A 17,820-nucleotide genomic window follows, 5' to 3' on the forward strand; every position below is an offset into this window, starting at 1 on the left:
CCCAGCAGGGTGGCTGTCGTTGTCAGACAGCCGGCCGGCCAATCACCTAGGAGTGCATTCCTGTCTCCTAGGAGACAAACCACGGTGAGTTTCGGGCACCTTCCTTGCTTCCTGCCCCCTCCAGACACCCTGGAGCCAGAGACGGGTTTCACTTGTGAATCCCACCAAAGGCTAAATGAACTAAGGGACCAAACCTGGTTTGACACGCATAGTAAATATGAAATAGGGCCTTTCCACAAAGAAATGGCGAAAAAATAAGACCAGGACCATTTTGAGAAAAATGGTACCCAAGGGTGCTTTATGGTGGCTGAGTTGCTGTAAATCGTCTGAACCGCTTTTCCTTCATTATCCTCTTCGGTTTTGCCTCCACTGGTGGACTACCTCTTCAGCTTCCAGGATCAGCCTCTTCTGCAGGAACCCAGCCAATCAAACAGCCTTGCAACATTCAAACTTAGGGGGGTTGGCAATCCAAGTCAGTCAGCTGGAAGACAAAGGGCTGCAGAGTTCTGGACTCCTCCCTCACTTCCTGCCTTCACAGACACTCTGGAGCCTGGGTGTAGAGTCCACAGGACACCCGCCGAAGATAAAAATAACACAAAGGAATTTCACACCCATGATGTCAGGGGAGGGACAAGGAACACTAAAATGGAGAAAAAACAAGGCATGGCCCATTTTGGTAAAATGAGCACCCAGGGGAGCACACAGCCTGCGGTAAAGGTACACCAAATTAATCAAAGGTATCACTGCCATCAGCCATTAAAAGTCAGCTCGTCCTTGTAACATAAGACATGCATTACTTACTGTAAAAGCATTTCTGATGGTTATATCTGCTTAGATTCACATGCTGTGCATATGGTCCGACATCCTGTGGTAACCGCAGAGTATTGCATCTGGTCTTTCGAGAATCGAAAGGGGTTGCCGACATGGGCGTGCCTGTAACACTATCCCTACGTGAAGTGTAGTGTACCCAAGATCCCTTACTCGTCGAGGTCCCTCGGATTGTATTTTTTCTGCCATGCAGGAGCCTTAGGACTTGTGAGTACAGAAAAGAGAGAAAGTAGTAAGACGTCTATGTTCCTTCCATCCGAGCGGGGAGGAATGGTGGGCGCATGTGAATATAGGCAGATACAACCATCAAAAATGCTTTTACAGTAAGTAATGCATGTCTTCTGATGCTGTTAATCTACTTAGAATCACATGCTGTGCATAGACTAGCGAGCAGTACCTGGAGTTGGAGGTGGGTTGTGAGAAGGAACAGTAGTGAAAAGATGTCTTAGTACTGCCTGTCCCACCTCAGAATGAGACCTAGAATGAGTGTCTAGGCAATAGTGTTTTGTAAAGGTGTGTGCAGAACTCCAGGTTGCCGCTTTGCAAATAGATTCAAGGGGAACAGTTGCAATGAATGCTATGGACGACCCCGTGCCCTGAGTATCATGTGCTCTACGCTTGAAGGGCAGCTCTCTCTTAGCAAGGGTGTAGCAGATTGTGATACATTTAACAATCCACCTAGAGATGGTGGATTTGGAGACTGTCTCCTTCTCTTCCTGCTGCCACCGAAACGAAAAACGGATTAGTCTTTCTAAGTGGTCGAGTTCTTTCCATGTAGAACATGACAGCTCTGCGTACATCCAGTGTGTGCAGGGTTCCATCTCCCAGATTTGAAGGATTCTGAAAGAACGTTGGTAATTCTATTGACTGGTTCATATGGAACCTGGAAATGAAATTAATTTAGGTGCAAATCTAGGATGAGTGCATAGAACCACCTTATCTTTGTGAACTGTTACAAAGGGATCTAGGATCGAGAGTGCCAGTAGTTCACTTACCCTCCTGATGGAGGTAATAGCTATCAAAACAGCAGTCTTAAGGGCGAGGTCTTTAAAATTTGCCTTGTGCATGGGCTCGGAAGGAGCCCCCATAAGCCTAGTCAACACCACGTTTAGGTCCCATTCGGAAGCCAGGTTAGAAATGGGAGGGTGATATCTCTTCACTCCCTCCATGAAAGCCTTAATAACTGGTATCTTCCACCATGACACTTTCTATTGTGATGTCGTGTAGGCTGAAAGTGCAGCTAGGTGCACCTTTATAGAGTTGAAGACCAGGCCTGAGTCAAGTAAATGAGTTAGGTATAAAACAATATGTGTAGGAGAGCAGTTAATCGGGTTAATGCTCTTTGAAATGCACCAGTTGACAAACCGTTTCCATTTACTGGAATAGCAGTATCTGGTGTTCGGTTTTCTTGCTTCCCTGAGAATGTCCATACATCTCTTAGGGAGTTGCAGGTGCCCAATCTCTATGACCCCAGGAGCCAGGCCGATAAGTACAATGTCTGCGGGCATGGGTGAAGGGTCTTTCTGTCTTGCGACATGTTGTACGGGCAAGGCAGTTTGACTGGAGGAGATGGGGCCATCTCCATCAGATGAGCAAACCAGGGTTGTCGGGCCCACATGGGGGCCACCAGTATGATCGTGACTGGTTCCTGGTGCATCTTGTGCACGATCTTGTTGAGAAAGGGAGTTGGGGGGAGGGGGGGATGTCGGCGAAGCGTAGACAATTTCCCTGAACATGTTATCCAGAGTCTGTTCCCCTTGGAACGGCTCTGGGGGTACCTGGAGGCATAATCTTGGCATTAAGCGTTCTCCAGAGTAGCAAACTAATCTATCTCTGGGAAGCCTCATTCTGCGAAAACAATGGAGACAATGTCTCCGTGTAAGCGCCATTCGTACTCCTTGGGCAACTGAAAGTCTCTGCGGAGTACGTCTGCCAGAAAGTGGAGTTCCCCTGGAACATGTGATAACAGGAACATGTTGCGTTTGAGAGCCCACTTCCAAATGTTCTGGGACAGTTTGGACAGACCTGGAGAATGAGTGCCCCCCTTGTTTGTTCAGATAGTACACAGCCGTGGTGCTGTCTGTGAGGATGAGGATCGTCTTCCCCTGCAGTTGTGCCTGGAAAGCCTTCAGTGCTTTCAACACTGCTAATAGTTCCAACAGGCTTATGTGGTTGGATGCTACGTCTGACAACCAAACTCTGTGCGCTGTTTGTTGAAGCAGGTGAGCTCCCCACCCTGTAAAACACGTGTCTGTGGTTAGAGTGGCTTCAACTGCGGGGGTCATAAAGGATTTCCCTTTCAAGAGGTTGTCCCTCGTCCACCAGTGCAGCGAGAGAACGAGGGCCGGCGAGACGTCTACTAGATCGTCCTACTTTTCCTGACACCACTGGCTGTTGAGCCACTCTTGCATTAGGTGGAGGCGCGCGTAAGGATACAAGTAGATACATGACGCCATCATTCCTAGCAGTCGCATAGCCTTGCGTACAGTCACCTCTTGACTGGCTACATACTGAGGGATCTGAAACATGTTTTGGACTCTCTCGTTGAAGGGGAAGACAAGGCCATCCTTTGTTCGAATTAGAGCCCCTAGGAACTGTTTGACCTGACTGGGGTCTAGGCTGGATTTATTCTCATTGATAGAATCTTCGGGTCATTTCGAACCGGAGGCTGGGGAGCGTCTGGGTATAGAGTTCCGGCCTCTTCCTTTTCCACATCGCTGACCCCTTTGGGGGTACGGGGTGGTGTATCCGCTATTTTCCTGTGTAGAGTTCGAATTATTTCCGATGAATAGTTGTTGAGAGAAGCATTGGCCACGAAAAAGCCGCTTGGACCCAGATTCTCTTCTTGCAGAGGGTCTTTGTGTAATCTGGTCCAGTGTTTTTAAGGTGTCATGCTCCTTTTTTGCAGTCTCGAGGGCCTCATCGACCGCCTTCCCAAACAGATTGGATTCTTCCACTGGTTTATCAGTGACGCTTGCGCCTCTGGCTTGAATCCAGAGTTCCGTAGCCATGCATGTCTCTCCAGGAGTGTGCCCTGAGCAAGGGATCGACCAGCCGTTTCTGCAGAATCCAAATTATTCTCAAGAATGCTTTGGTTCACCTGTCTGCCCTCAGTGACAGTGTTGAGGAGACGAGTACGTAGGGGTTTGGGAACCTCCTATATGCCTTCCTGTAGTAAGGCCCACTGAGCATCGGCATAGCTGGCCAACAAGGTATTGTTGGCAATGTGCGTTGAGAACGCTGCCGCGACCGTGATCCTTTTCCCAAGGGCGTAAAGTCACTTACCTTCCTTATCAGGGGGAGCATCGCCTGTTGACAAAGGGACCCCAGCCCTCTTTAGTGTCGTAGTCCCCACTAGGGAGTCTGGGGTGGAACGACCTCTGATATACAGAGGGTCTGATGGAGAAGGGCGAAAGTTTTTCTATTTGTGGGTTGACACCTCGTGAGAGCAGGTGTTGATAATGAGGGTGCCAGACGTTTCTTGATTGATTTGAGGAGAGGAATAGCCTGGCTGGCCGGCGGTTTCTCCTTAAGGATGTCCTCCACGAAGTCAGCTTCGGGTACCGCTCCATCTGTAGCAATTTTAAAGTGATCAGCTGCTTTACGCAACATTACGTTAAAAGTCAACTGGTCATCCACTGACACGGGTTGCTGCCTAGTGGAGTGGACTGCAGAGAGTCCAGAAACAGGGCATCAGGGTCTTGATGATCCGGTGACTGCCATGGTTGAGGGTCACCCACATCTGGGTTTTCTTGCCAGCCTTCTATGGGTTCATGCATGTCCTCAGGGTTGATGAATCACTCATCCTGAGTGTCAGCAGGAATGTCATCCTCAGTTAGGTTGTAATTGTATATATCCTTTTCTAAGGAGGGGTCAAAAAGTCTTGGAAATGTAGCTTTGGGGTCCATAGGGCTCTCATCCCTTGGCCTCCTTGGTGTAGGCTGTTCTGAATGGGAAACAAACCTGCCCAGCCTTTTCATACAGTTCTCAAACTTTTCTCTAGTCTAAACCGAGGACCTAGAATGGTCTAGAGGTGGAAAAAGGTCTTGATCGTGTTCATCCACCGAAAAGCGTTGAGATTTTCGTCTCATCGTTGAAAATAGCCCTTCTTCGCCCTCAGATAACTCCTCTTGAGGTACGACAGGGGTGAGATGTCTCTGTGCTTCTCTTTCGGCTTATGGGTGGGTTCTGGTACCCCCCCTTAGTTCGTCCTTGGACCTCGGCAGATCCGTGGGCCTCGGCGCATCACCGGATTGCCGCTTCTGAGAATCGGCGGCAACAATCCTAGCTAAGCTGTTGGCGACGTCCTCCGCAGTCAGGAGGCGCGTAGCTTCAGCCTGCGATTGCGAGGGGGTACTCATCGCCGGGGCCTTGTCCTCAGCGGCTGCCTTTTTCGGCGGTGCCGGGGCCTTCTGCAACCGGTTTCTTCAGTGGAACCGGAACCCTATCGTCACCGGACGCCTTCTTGCGATGCGTCTCGACGGATCCTGGTATATAAAGGGGTAGTGCCCTTTGTTTTCGATTGCCCGGTCGCTAGGCGCATTGGCGGCTGCAGGGGGGGGCTGCCGATCCTGACGGTCGGCGGGTGCTGCCGGAGCGTCCGGTGTACCCGTTGGCGCTGAAGTCTTCTTCGACCTGGCCGAAGAATGACTTGGGGTAGTGTGCTTTGTGCTGTCTACATGTACGTCTTTGTCGCCGGGGTGTGACTTCCCCATGGCAGTGCCTAAGCTGTGCCTAGCGGGGCTGGGGACAGATGATGCGGAACACGAGCGTTCCGTCGGAAGGTCAACAACCTCCGGTTCGGAGGTATGATCGTCACTCTCACTGCTGTCACATTCAGTGGCTGTGGCAGCGGGAAAAAAATTTGGCCTTCGACATACTGTAGGCCGCCCATCGCTTGATCTACGCTCCTTTAATGTCTTAGGACGGAGGAGCTTACAAGCCGCGCACCATCCTTCCTTGTGATCGAGGCAAGCACCAGTTACACCGTCTTTGCCCATCTTTCCAAGGGAATTTGCTCCTACAATTAGGGCAAAACCTAAATGGAGTCCTCTCCATAGCTGAGGATGGGTAGAGTGACGAAGACCGAAAGGGAAAGAGGAAGGAAAGGGACAGGCATTCTTAATTTGTATAGAAATGTCCACCCGACCCCACTCTCCCTACTGTATAGGCCAGCGGAAGGCCCGGCCATGTGGTCAGCAGCGCCGACAGGATCACAGTCCATCAAGTTCTTGAAGGTCTTCGGCCGAAGTCTGTAACAGCCGAAGTAAGGGACGGATAGTGTGATATGGATATTTTATATAATTATTCGACCAAAGGTTGATGGGACAATAAGCAAGTTTTACGAGCTCCGAATCAAGGTGACCAGTATGCTATGGCGGAAAAAAACAATCTGCCGGACCTCGACGCGTGAGGTATCTCGGGTATACTACACGTCACGTAGGGATAGTGTTACAGGCACGCCCATGTCAACGTCCCCTTTCGATTCTCGAATGAAAAGATGCAATTCTCTGCGGTTACCACTGGATGTCAGACCATATGCACAGCATGTGATTCTAAGCAAATTAACAAACATCAGAAATGGTACATTTAAAATGAAAAAGGGGATAATCGGCATCTCCCCCAGCACTCCACATAAGGTAGGTGGGGGGTGCTGGTCTCACCTAATAAAATTTAAAAGGGCTCCAAAGAGCCTTTCTACCATTGGGAACTGTAGTTCTCACAAGATTAGCCAGAGAAAGTTAAAACGGGAGCACAAAGGGCAGCCCAGCAACAATAGGCATTTATTGCCAAAAAGTTGTCAAAGAGGATAACTTTTAAAAAACACTATGCAGAGTCATAAAAATGAGTAAAAGATTCTGAATGTGGATAAAGGTTCCCACTTAGAGGTATAAGGAAAAATAATCCAATAGTAAAATGAAAATGTTCTGGGGTTGACACAGGTATCGAAGATTTATCATTACTATGAAAATCTTACCAAACAGGTTTCCTCTCTACAACGTTTCTTAAAATCAGCAACTTCAAGTGATGCCTGTCCTGCAATAATGTTTTAATCTTTAGCAGCATTCTATGCTCATCGAATATGCAGATGGAACAAATCATACCAGACTGAAGCAAAACTTACACCATGTCCCCCTACAGGGGAAAGTGTAACCCTCATAAGATAACTTCATTTAATGCTGAGAAGCCTGCCTTCTTTTAGCTGACCTCACAGCATCCAGCCACAGCCAAGACCCAGGAGCAATCAGTGACAGTAGTGTGATTTTTTTTGTAATTTGTTTTAGAGGAATCAAATTCCCCAGATGTTAGGCAGAAACCTGTGCAGTTCCCTTAGGGACCACTGCAAAACATTTAGGACTACAGGTGGTTGGCAGTAAACCCAATTGGTAGCAGTCTGTACCACCCAGATTTACCTGGTAGCTGTGGCTGAGCAGTCAGACTTCTCTCAAGATGAGTTACGCAGTATGTAGAGTATACACAATAGGTACAGAGACACAGTAGCACAAGCAAACACCGACTAGAGCTTTGGTGTAAAAGTATATAATTATTTATTTAAAGACACACTTGTAAATTACACTAGCACAAAGAGAGGTAAATAAATTTAACACACAGTCACTATTATATATATACAACCCTAATTACTGATTAGACAAGTCTTAATGAGAAACACAACTTATTTTCAGACAGAGGTGAGCGCTTGACATAAGATGGCACTCTAATAAGTTATTAAAAAGGGAGGGAAAAAGGCAGAGTTATGAAAGCACACAATATTCAATACTTTTCAAAGAACCACAGTGAGGCAGGTTAGGCAAAGTCTACTGGGGAGCAAGGAAGTTCAAATGCCAGGCCCACTCTTAGAGAGAACAAGCGAAATGTGTCCAGGATCACACAGTGGGGTTATGCCCAAAGAGTCTTTGTAGAAAGTTCACAAAAGATTGAGATAAAGTCAGGAAAAGTTAGTTAACAGGCCCCAAGCTAGCCCAGGTTAGAAAGTCGAGGATTTACTGTCACCCCGAACGAACTGTCGCAAGGGAAGCCAGGCGGGACACAGTACCCGAAAGTGGGAAGAACCTCCAGCGGGGGCAGTTGTTCCTGGCAGCGGGCGCAAGTCGGTGTTTCGTCCAGAGGAAGAGGAGGTCTCGACGTGGAGGAAAGCTGAAGGTCGTTGCGCTGCCAGGGAAGAAACCAGCCGCAGAGTTTCCCGGTTACAAGGTACCACCCTGTTCTTCGCGGTAGTGGTGATCTGTGGTATTCCGGTTGCCGGGGTGCTTGGCACGGGCAAGGCGGCCACGAGATGGTCCAGGAAGTCGAAAAGACGGGCAAACTGGTTATCCCCACCAGTCCGGGCTGGAGATCTGTCGTCAGGAAAAGTGGTGAGACGGTTCTGCAGGGCTCCACCGGTGGTGTTGTCGTTGCAGGTCGGCTCGGCTTCTCCCTCCTCGGATTCTTTAGGTCCTGTGGCGACTTCTGAAGTTCCAGTCCCCAAAGCCCTGCTTTTATGCAGAGAACCCCCATTCATTCAGCCTAGCTGTCAATCAAACATGCTAGGCGGCTCACCACTTGGGCCAATCACACAAGAGTGCGACTTGAGTTGCCGAGGCAACTCAGTCTAGGGTGCCTAAACCCCCTCCCACACCCCCCATGGTAACCAGACAGAGTGGCACCACTTCTGGAGGCTTCTGTGGAGAAGCCCGCCAAAAAGTGGAACAAAAGGCTCGACTTGGGTTGGAGTCACAGAAGCGAACACAAACGCCATTTTGGAACCAAGTTTCGGCAAAAATTACCAACCGGTGAATTAATATAAAATAATAAACCGGCGGTATGTTCGAGGCTATATTAAAAAGTGATAGCCTCGAACAATGGGAAAATCCCATAGGAATATATTCGCGGTCGAATATAAAAAGTAGTATCCACTGCCACCAGCCAAAACTCGGTTGTGGGGGACTGGACAGTGCCCCCACGAACAACAGACCCCGAGGCAATCGAATTGCCCCGACCAGTACGTCCACAATATGATGGTTTGTACTGGTTCTGTTCACAATTTGAGACTAGTAAAGCCAATGGTGACTTTACATGCCCTGGGACACAGTAGTCAGTCCCAGGGTATGGAGTCTATGTTTGGGTGTCGCTACGACACCCCTGGGTTACGGCACGGAAGGTGCTGTGTAACCCACATACCAAAAACACATGAAGCCCTATGGGGTAAAGGACCCCATAGCCCATAAAACACATACAAAGTCAAAGGAACACCTCAAATCATGTCTAAGAGTGGGAGGAAAAGAGTCTCACTCTTAGCAGGAGAATAAATAAACCCCAAAAATCCAGCAAAGCTGCCGGGGGACACTCTAGGTTTGGGAAATTAGCCTTTTCAGAGAATTCTCCCCAACACCAGATTCCCAACTAGTAGGTTTAGGATTCTCCTGGGTAACCTAATCAAATCTGTTGCTGGACAACATGCATGTGTCAGCCAATAGCAGAAGTATTGCTCCACAGATTAGATAAAATCAGCTGGCGTTCCAACTATCCAATCACTCAAGCTTGCGCACCTGGATGAGGTAGATATGTGTGACATGGCACTTAAGGCAGCAGCCATCTTGCCAACACAGGTGCATACTAGCACTCTTTCCATTTCTTTAGTTGCAGCACCATCACATGACCTCTGGGGTTCCTCAGCCCTCACTGCAGTCACTAATCATTCCATTGGTCTCCTTGGAACACTAATCTGATCCTATGGCTTGTCCTTATATGCTAGGGTCAACAACATTGGAAGCCGGAACAGGAGAAATGATGGCAACAGTGAGCTCTGGAACGCCATCTCCATGGAAAATGGTCCCACACCCAATCCTCACAGGAGGAACCTGCTGTATAGCCTATATGTTTATTATTACCCAAGATTAAAATAGAGGCAAATACTTGATTAAGATTGTTCAAAATTCGTCAGCTATCTAATGGCAGAAGTTTAAATGCATCTTGCATGTAATGGAATCTTCACTGGCTCCCAGTGGAAGAGGGTAAAGTGATTGAGCAGCTTTTACAAAGCTCAAGGGTTTTACCTGGGCCTTGATAAACAGATGTTGGAGCCCCTGCTCAATCAGTGAGACATGGAAACTTCTTCAAGTAACAAAATGTTCATATAAAAAAATAAACGAAGCTTTTGCAGCTTTGACAGCACTCTAGTGAAATGCGTGTTCTGCTTTGAGCACGTGTGGGGTGGGAGCGAACAGGTGCACATTTTGCTTTCAGGGAAACCATGTAGATGTTAAAGATTAGCAATTAAACTAGTAACAGTTGGAATACCTGTGTTGCAGCAACAAGGGGAGTTTGGGTGGAAATGCGCTCCACGCAGTATAATAGCTTTTTACTAGCCCCATGTACGACTGTGAAATCCCGTTTGGACGGTACTCCAATGACAAGGAAAGAAAGAAAGTGCAACCAAAGTGTTCAACACTCGCATCCAGCATGTTTGTGGCAGCAAAACAATAAAACTCTTGGCACAGTGGGCAACCAGGACATGGAGGCATCTATGTTCAAGTCACAGGAAGAAGATTGAAATCTGTAATCATGAAGTCTTTCACATTACCTGTTGGCTCAGCTTCTTCAAGTATGAAATGACACTGTAGCTGAGACCATACTCTCCAGTGTCTGCAATAAGGTTTGGAGCTCCCATCATCCCCACGGCTTTTTTAAGAGGCTAAGAAAAAAAACAGAGCAGTTTTATCGTCAAACAGTGTATAAAACGAATGTTCATGCAAAATATTTTTCTAATAAGCAAATTAAGAAGGTTAATAAATTACTATTTTGATTAAATTGCTAGTGCTATTTCTACACTGCTGGGTCAGACAGCACTATGTTCAAGAAAACCTAACTAAAGTCACAATAATACATAATGTAATGTCAGCATTAACTTACTTCATTAAAGGTGAAACTAATGATGCAACGCAAGCAAAAACATGGAGCTGGGGAATGAAGTCTGCTAAAGGCCACTATCTGTGTGGAAGGTGTACTTGTTGTGGACAGACAAGAAAAAGCACAGAGATAGACCTGGGACTAAATGAAACATGGCAACAAGAAAAACTGACTAATTGCAACGCATAAATGGTGGTTTATGCCATATGGTGTGCGTGTAAGAAAATCTATGCTGGCAAGACAAAGAAAAATCAAGATACGCATTACAGAACACAAGAGTTCCGTCAAAAATGTCAGGCAAGATTGTAGTACCCTTTGAATGCACTACAACCCTGACCTCCTGGCAATAGGAACCCAACATTTGGTATAAGTCTCTACTACACAGGTTGGTAGTGTGGTCGAGTAGCCAGGCTTATCTTAAGAGGGGTCAATGTGAGCTGTAGGGGAGCTACACAGCAATTCACAGTGACAAGTATTCAAATAAACTCTTACACACAAGGTTTCTTGATTAAACAATTATTAATTTATCAGTTAGAATACGCCTTCTTCAGAAAGGAGCAATATAAAGCAACACGAAAATACACTTCAAAAATACACACCTAGTTTTCTAAATCAGTGGATGCCCATTTGGGATGGCTCACAGACACTACCTACACCCTCAGGTGACTTCAATTGCTAGGGTGCTATGGACATTAATATCTCACTATTTGCATTTAGAATAATCTTTGGAGAAAGTAAAGAGGGTTCAGAATAAAACAAGGATTCACACAATGATTCTTAAGCAGGTAAGTACTTTCAATAACCACCCAATGCAAAGTCAGTTCACCCTTTCAGCTTCCCAAAAGCAGAACGCATTAGCAGAAGAGAGGAGTCATTCAGGGAGCCAGGCCAGACAATGTTAAGTTAGCAAAAGTCAAGATGAACAGAAGCACTTCTTGCAGGTAAGTAGAAAGTCTGTCACAATGTTGTAAAAGTCTTTGTAGGATAGAAGAAATCAAAGTAGGGCCACAAGCTGGTATGGCTTGTGAGGTAAAGAATCTGATAGAACCTCTACAAATGCAACCAAGCAAGTCTCCAACGAGGACAAGTGGCCACACAACAAGTAGTAAGTTCTCTTATACTATACAGTACCTTTAGGTTGGAGAGAAAATGCAGCAGATGACTTCTGTTCCTGTGCAGCTCTGCAGATCCGGTGTTCCTGGGCCTCAGTCGTGGGGACAAGAGTGAGGACATCTGGGTACTCCTGCACTGCAATGGGACGGTCACCGCTCACAACTGGCAATCTTCAAACAAGTGGCACTTCGGGGTTTCAGTTCCTCGCATCTCCCGCAAATAGCACCACCGCCGTTCCTGGCTGTCGAGATGGGCTTTACTTGCGTCTGGGGTCCCGCACTCTGTTGAGGGGGCTCAAGCTCGGTCAATCCTGCTTCCTGGGAGTCTGGAGGATCTTCCTGGAGCTCTAGGCCAGTTTAAAAGTGTTGGGGAGAATTCTCATAAATGTGCCAATTCCCTTCACCTTAGAGACCCCCAGCAACTTTGCTGGATTTTGAGGACTTGATTTTTTTACCTGGAAAGAGTGTGAGCCTTTTTCCCCCACTCATGTATTCTGATGTGTGTTTTACACTTGTGTTCCTTGATTATGGAGTTTCAGATAACTGCATTTGCATCATCGATTCATGTGTGTTTGTTAGGCAGAAACCTGTGCAGTTCCCTTGGGGAACACTGCAAAAGATTTAAGACTACAGGTATAGCAGTAAACCCACTTGGTAGCAGTCTGCACCACCCAGATTTACCTGGTAGCTGTGGCTGAGCAGTCAGACTTCCCTCAAGAAGAGTTAGGCAGTATGCAAAGTATACACAATATGTACTCAGACACAATAGCACAAGCAAACACTGACCCGAGCTTGGTTTCAAAAGTATATAGTTATTTATTTTTTTAAGAACACATAAGTTGAAAACACTCTAGCAAAGTATAGCAAAAACACTTAAAACACAGTTATAATGAAAGCAGTTTCAACCCTTACTCCTATCTAGACAACTCTAAGTTAACTCCACATAATTAAAACAGAGGTGAGCGCTTAACGTTAGATGACACTCTAGTAGGTTTAAGGAAGGGATAAAAAGAAACAGAAATGGGTTAAACACACCACTCTAAGGTTCAGAACACTTGCAATAGGCTCAAAGAAGCACAAAGTCACAGGTGAGCAAAAGTCACTAGGCAGGGCCCACTCTTAGAGTAGCCGGAGCGAAAATGTGCCCAAGATCACACTGTTATTAGGGATTCAAAGTCTTGCAAAGAGTTAGAAAGAGTTTAGAGTGGCTTAGAAGTTTAGCCAGGGTATTCCAGGCACTCCCAGGTTCGAAAGCCGGGGGCTAAATCTACCCCGTACAGTCGGTGGCAAGGGAAGCCAGGCGGAACACGGTACCTTAAGCGGAAAGGATCCTCCAGCCGTGGCAGTTGTTCCAGGCAGTGGCAGCAAGGCTCGACGTCGGTCAGGGGAGAAGAAGTTCTCGCAGAAGAGCAGAAGAAGAAGGTCGTTGCACTGCCCGGGAAGAAAGCAGCCGCGGAGTCCTCCGGTCAAAGGGTTGTACCGACTTTCGTGGTTGGGGTAAAAAGTGGTGGGGTTCCGGTTGCCGGGGTGCTTGGCACTGGCAAGGCGGCCACGAGATACCTCGAGAAGCGAAAAGAAGGCGAAAACTGGTTGTCCCCACCAGTCAAGGGAAGGAGCCACTCCGTTAAGAGTTCTCCTCGGTCGTCGGGAAAAGTGGTGAGACGGTTCAGCAGGGCTCCACCGGGTGGTGTCGTCGAAGCAGGTCGGCTCAGCTCTTCCCTCGTCGGATTCTTGGTCCTGTGGAGACTTCTAAAGTTCCAGTCCCCAAAGCCCTGCTTTTATGCAGCAAACCCCCATTCACCCAGCCTAGCTGTCACTCAAACATGCTAAGTGGTGAGCCGGCCGGCTCACCACTTGGGCCAATCAGGACGGAGTGCGACTTGAGTTACCAAGGTAACTCAGTCCAGGGTGCCTAAATCCCCCTCCACCCCTCCTAAGTACCCCAGACAGAGTGGCACCACTTTGGAGGGCTTCTGTGGAGAAGCCCGCCAAAAGTGGAACAAAGGGCTCCACTTTGGGTCAGAGTTACAGAGGCGAACACCAACGCCATTTTAGAATCAAGTTTTGGCAAAAAGTCCCAACCGGAGTTATAAAAATAAATATATAAACCGGCGGTATGTTTAAGGCTACCGTAAATAAATAATTAAATGTGTTAGCCTAAAACAATGGGAAATCCCATAGGAAAATATTCGCGGTTGAATATAAAACGTAGTTTCCACTGCCACCAGCCAAAACTCGATCAGGGGGGACGGAGACGTGCCCCCTCGACTAACAGACCCTGGGGCAATCGAATTGCCCCAGCCAGTACGTCCACAATATGATGGTTTGTACTGGTTCTGTTCAGGATTCAAGACTAGCAAAGTCTTTGGTGACTTTACATGCCCTGGGAGACAGTAGTCAGTCCCAGGGTATGGAGTCTATGTTGGGGAGTCCCTAGGACACCCCTGGGTCACGGCACAGAGGGTGCGGTGTAACCCACATCACAAAAATACATGAGGCCCTATGGAGTAAAAGACCCCATAGCCCATTCAACACAAGGTTTAACCAAGAAAACACACTTCAACATGTCCAAGAGTGAGGGTAAAAGAGTCCCACTCTTGGCAGGAGAAAAAAGAAACCCCAGAAATCCAGCAAAGCTGCTGGGGGACTCACTAGGTAGGGAAATTCAGCCTAAACAGAGAATTCTCCCTAACACTCGCCCCCCCCAGACTAAGGGACAGGAGGATTTAATCCACTCCTGGATGAACCTCATACCTCTAGTCGATGATATACATCCTAGAGAGTCCATCAGCATTTTGATGGTGACACCTTGACCTATGTTCAATGGAGAACTCAAAGGTTTTCTTTTTCAAGCTAACGGACCTACAGACCCTTTGAGGAACATCAGTCTTTTTGTTATAGGGGATCTGGTTGACCAGTCCCTCAGAAGTTGGTACAACTTCTGAACCTATGTTAGGCTTTTTGAAGGGGTCCTTATAAAGGATTCCCTTAGATCTAGAGGGGCCTCCAAGGTTCCTCACCACCTCTCTTGTGGGAGCAGGTTGGGTCTTAGGCCTCTTGGTTGGAGGGGTTGGGGTTAGGCAATGTACCTGCTTCCCCTTCCTCTTAGATCTACCCTTACCTATTTTAGGAGTTTCCCCCCTAATATTAGGATTTGAGTTGGGGTCTTCGGTAGAAGGTCCCACAGTCTGAAGGTTTTTGGCCTTAGACTTTTCTTTTCTGGTTTTCCACCAGCACTGAGAATTACCAGTTCTCTCAGGTCCAGATAGGGGCCTAGTTGATCTATCCACCTCTTCCTCAGAAGCAGGGGGAGTCAGAGACTCTGAGACTAGGGGAACAATGATGGAGCTTGGTTGGGGCGCCCATGTTCCTGGCATACTATCCTGAAATGTGCCTGGGTTAGAGGTCAACTTACTAACACCAGGGCTTGTAGTGGGGTTCTCAGTAGAGGGTCCCACAGGCTTAGAAGGGTCCTTCAAGGTAGCCTGTCTAGCCAATTTGGTTAAGTTCTGCTTCTCCATACTGGGAGGCCTGGGGGTATGTGACACTACTCCTAGAGTTCTTAGGTCATTCCCCAACAGGACCTTCCCAGGTACCTCAGTCTGAACACTGACAGGGATCCTCACTGTCATGTTGTTACACTGAATGAGGGCTGGTAGGATAGGAACCATTTGGACAGGGCCTCCAGACATCTTAGTGGGACCTTTGGGTGCTTTGGCCACATCCTCAGGTTGAAAGAAGCTTTCATCCACTACTGTTCTGCTGGCCCCAGTGTCTCTCCTGGCAGGAGTATCCTGGCCATTGACAAGAACACTGTCCACATAATACACCTTAGAGTTAACAGGTAGGGAGTTATACACAACCCTATTCTGGGGACTAACCAGACCCATAGGCTCTAAGTTTACAGTTGCTTGAAGACCCAAGGGTTCTTCAGCAAAGAGTTCAAAGTGGGCACTAGCCATCTGTACTTCATCTTCAGGAGTGAAGGCTAAGGAGACTGTGCTGATCCCTGCAGGTTTACCCTTGCACTTGGGATCTCCTTTGATATGGTCAGTACCCTGACAGACATAGCATTGTCCAAATGCTCTCTGGAAGGGTGGCTTGTTCTGACCTCCTTCTGGCTTGTGGCCAGAAGGTACACTAGCCTGATTCGGTTTACCCTGGGGCTTACCCTGGTTATTTGGTTGTTTGTGGCCCTCTTTGGTATGGAAGGTATTAGAATTCTCTTTGGAGTCCTTTTTAGGCTGTTTCTCCCCATCCTTCTTCTGAGTGACCCCAGAATCCTTGTGAGTGGCCCTGTTGGCAACCCACAAGTCAGCAGCCTTAGCTAGTTTCCGGGAATCTAATTCCTTGGAATCAGCCAAGTGTTGTCTGAGCTCAGGAGAGCAGGCATCATAAATAGTCTCCAACATAAACAAATTCTTCATACCTTCATAAGTGTTCACCTTGTAACCCTTAATCCATCCCTCTAAGTTTTTCAAACATTCACTCACCCAGGTAGCCCAAGGGGTACCATCATGCTTTTTGAGGTTCCTAAACCTCTTAAGATACTGGGAAGGGGTCTTCCCAAACCTAGCTATCAAAGCTAGTTTCACACATTCATAGTCCTTCCTATCCTCCTCCCCCATCTCCATTACCACATCAGTTGCAACAGGGGGAAGCCTAGAGAACAACCAGGTGAGTAAGTCATTTCCTGTGATGTTCTGGAGCCCATGATTATATTCAAACAGAGACAACCAATCCAACACATCCAACTTAGGCTCATACATACCAACCAATTCTTTAGGCATCCGGGGTCTTTTAGGACTGGAACTTCTAGAGGAGCCAGAGAGAGAAGCATTCTCAACAGATAATTTCTTCATTTCTAAGTCATACTTGAGCTCCATTTCCCTTAGCCTTAGTTCTTTGTCAGTTTGAGCATTATGTTTCTTATACTCCAATTCTAGTTTCATTTTCTCCAGTTCAAAGTATTGAGGACTAAATGTGGGACCTGGTAAAGGTCCAGTAGGTACAGCAGGTAGAGCAGGCAGAGGCCTAGGGGGGACAGTCACAACAGCCTCACCCTCCTCTTCTGACTCTTCCTCAGAATCATCAACATTTTGCTCCATGTTAATTTCAATACTGTCATCTACAGTTACTGGAGTGGTAGGTTCCTCTGAACCATCACCCAGGCTTTGGTTAGCTAACAATCTTTCAATCAGCTCCATTTTCTTGCCCTTAGTCAGGAGATCCTTATGTTTACAGAGCACTCTTAAACAATCAGCAGTTTTGGCTGCAAGGGACTCTTGACTATAGCTTTCTATAACTGACATGTTAGAGGATTACTTTTACAGTGCTAAGCTTTGTGGTTAGTTGCACTAAGGTATCTAAAGCACAATAAAATGTATACTCAATACAAATCCCACCGCTGTACACCAGTGTTAGGCAGAAACCTGTGCAGTTCCCTTGGGGAACACTGCAAAAGATTTAAGACTACAGGTATAGCAGTAAACCCACTTGGTAGCAGTCTGCACCACCCAGATTTACCTGGTAGCTGTGGCTGAGCAGTCAGACTTCCCTCAAGAAGAGTTAGGCAGTATGCAAAGTATACACAATATGTACTCAGACACAATAGCACAAGCAAACACTGACCAGAGCTTGGTTTCAAAAGTATATAGTTATTTATTTTTTTAAGAACACATAAGTTGAAAACACTCTAGCAAAGTATAGCAAAAACACTTAAAACACAGTTATAATGAAAGCAGTTTCAACCCTTACTCCTATCTAGACAACTCTAAGTTAACTCCACATAATTAAAACAGAGGTGAGCGCTTAACGTTAGATGACACTCTAGTAGGTTTAAGGAAGGGATAAAAAGAAACAGAAATGGGTTAAACACACCACTCTAAGGTTCAGAACACTTGCAATAGGCTCAAAGAAGCACAAAGTCACAGGTGAGCAAAAGTCACTAGGCAGGGCCCACTCTTAGAGTAGC

General features: G+C 47.0%; 1 protein-coding gene across 2 annotated transcripts in view; it reads right to left on the minus strand.

Annotated features, from left to right (window-relative positions):
* INTS6 (integrator complex subunit 6) overlaps nt 1–17,820 on the minus strand; it is a 1,045,054-nt gene that overhangs the window by 338,044 nt on the left and 689,190 nt on the right. For both annotated transcript variants that reach the window (XM_069640441.1, XM_069640442.1), the window contains exon 11: nt 10,409–10,519. In XM_069640441.1, the coding sequence (XP_069496542.1) occupies nt 10,409–10,519 (111 nt within the window). The remainder of the gene's footprint in view (nt 1–10,408; nt 10,520–17,820) is intronic.

This window comes from Ambystoma mexicanum, chromosome 7q (genome assembly GCF_040938575.1).
Source record: "Ambystoma mexicanum isolate Mex_15411 chromosome 7q, UKY_AmexF1_1, whole genome shotgun sequence".
In the NCBI taxonomy this organism is placed as follows: domain Eukaryota; kingdom Metazoa; phylum Chordata; class Amphibia; order Caudata; family Ambystomatidae; genus Ambystoma; species Ambystoma mexicanum.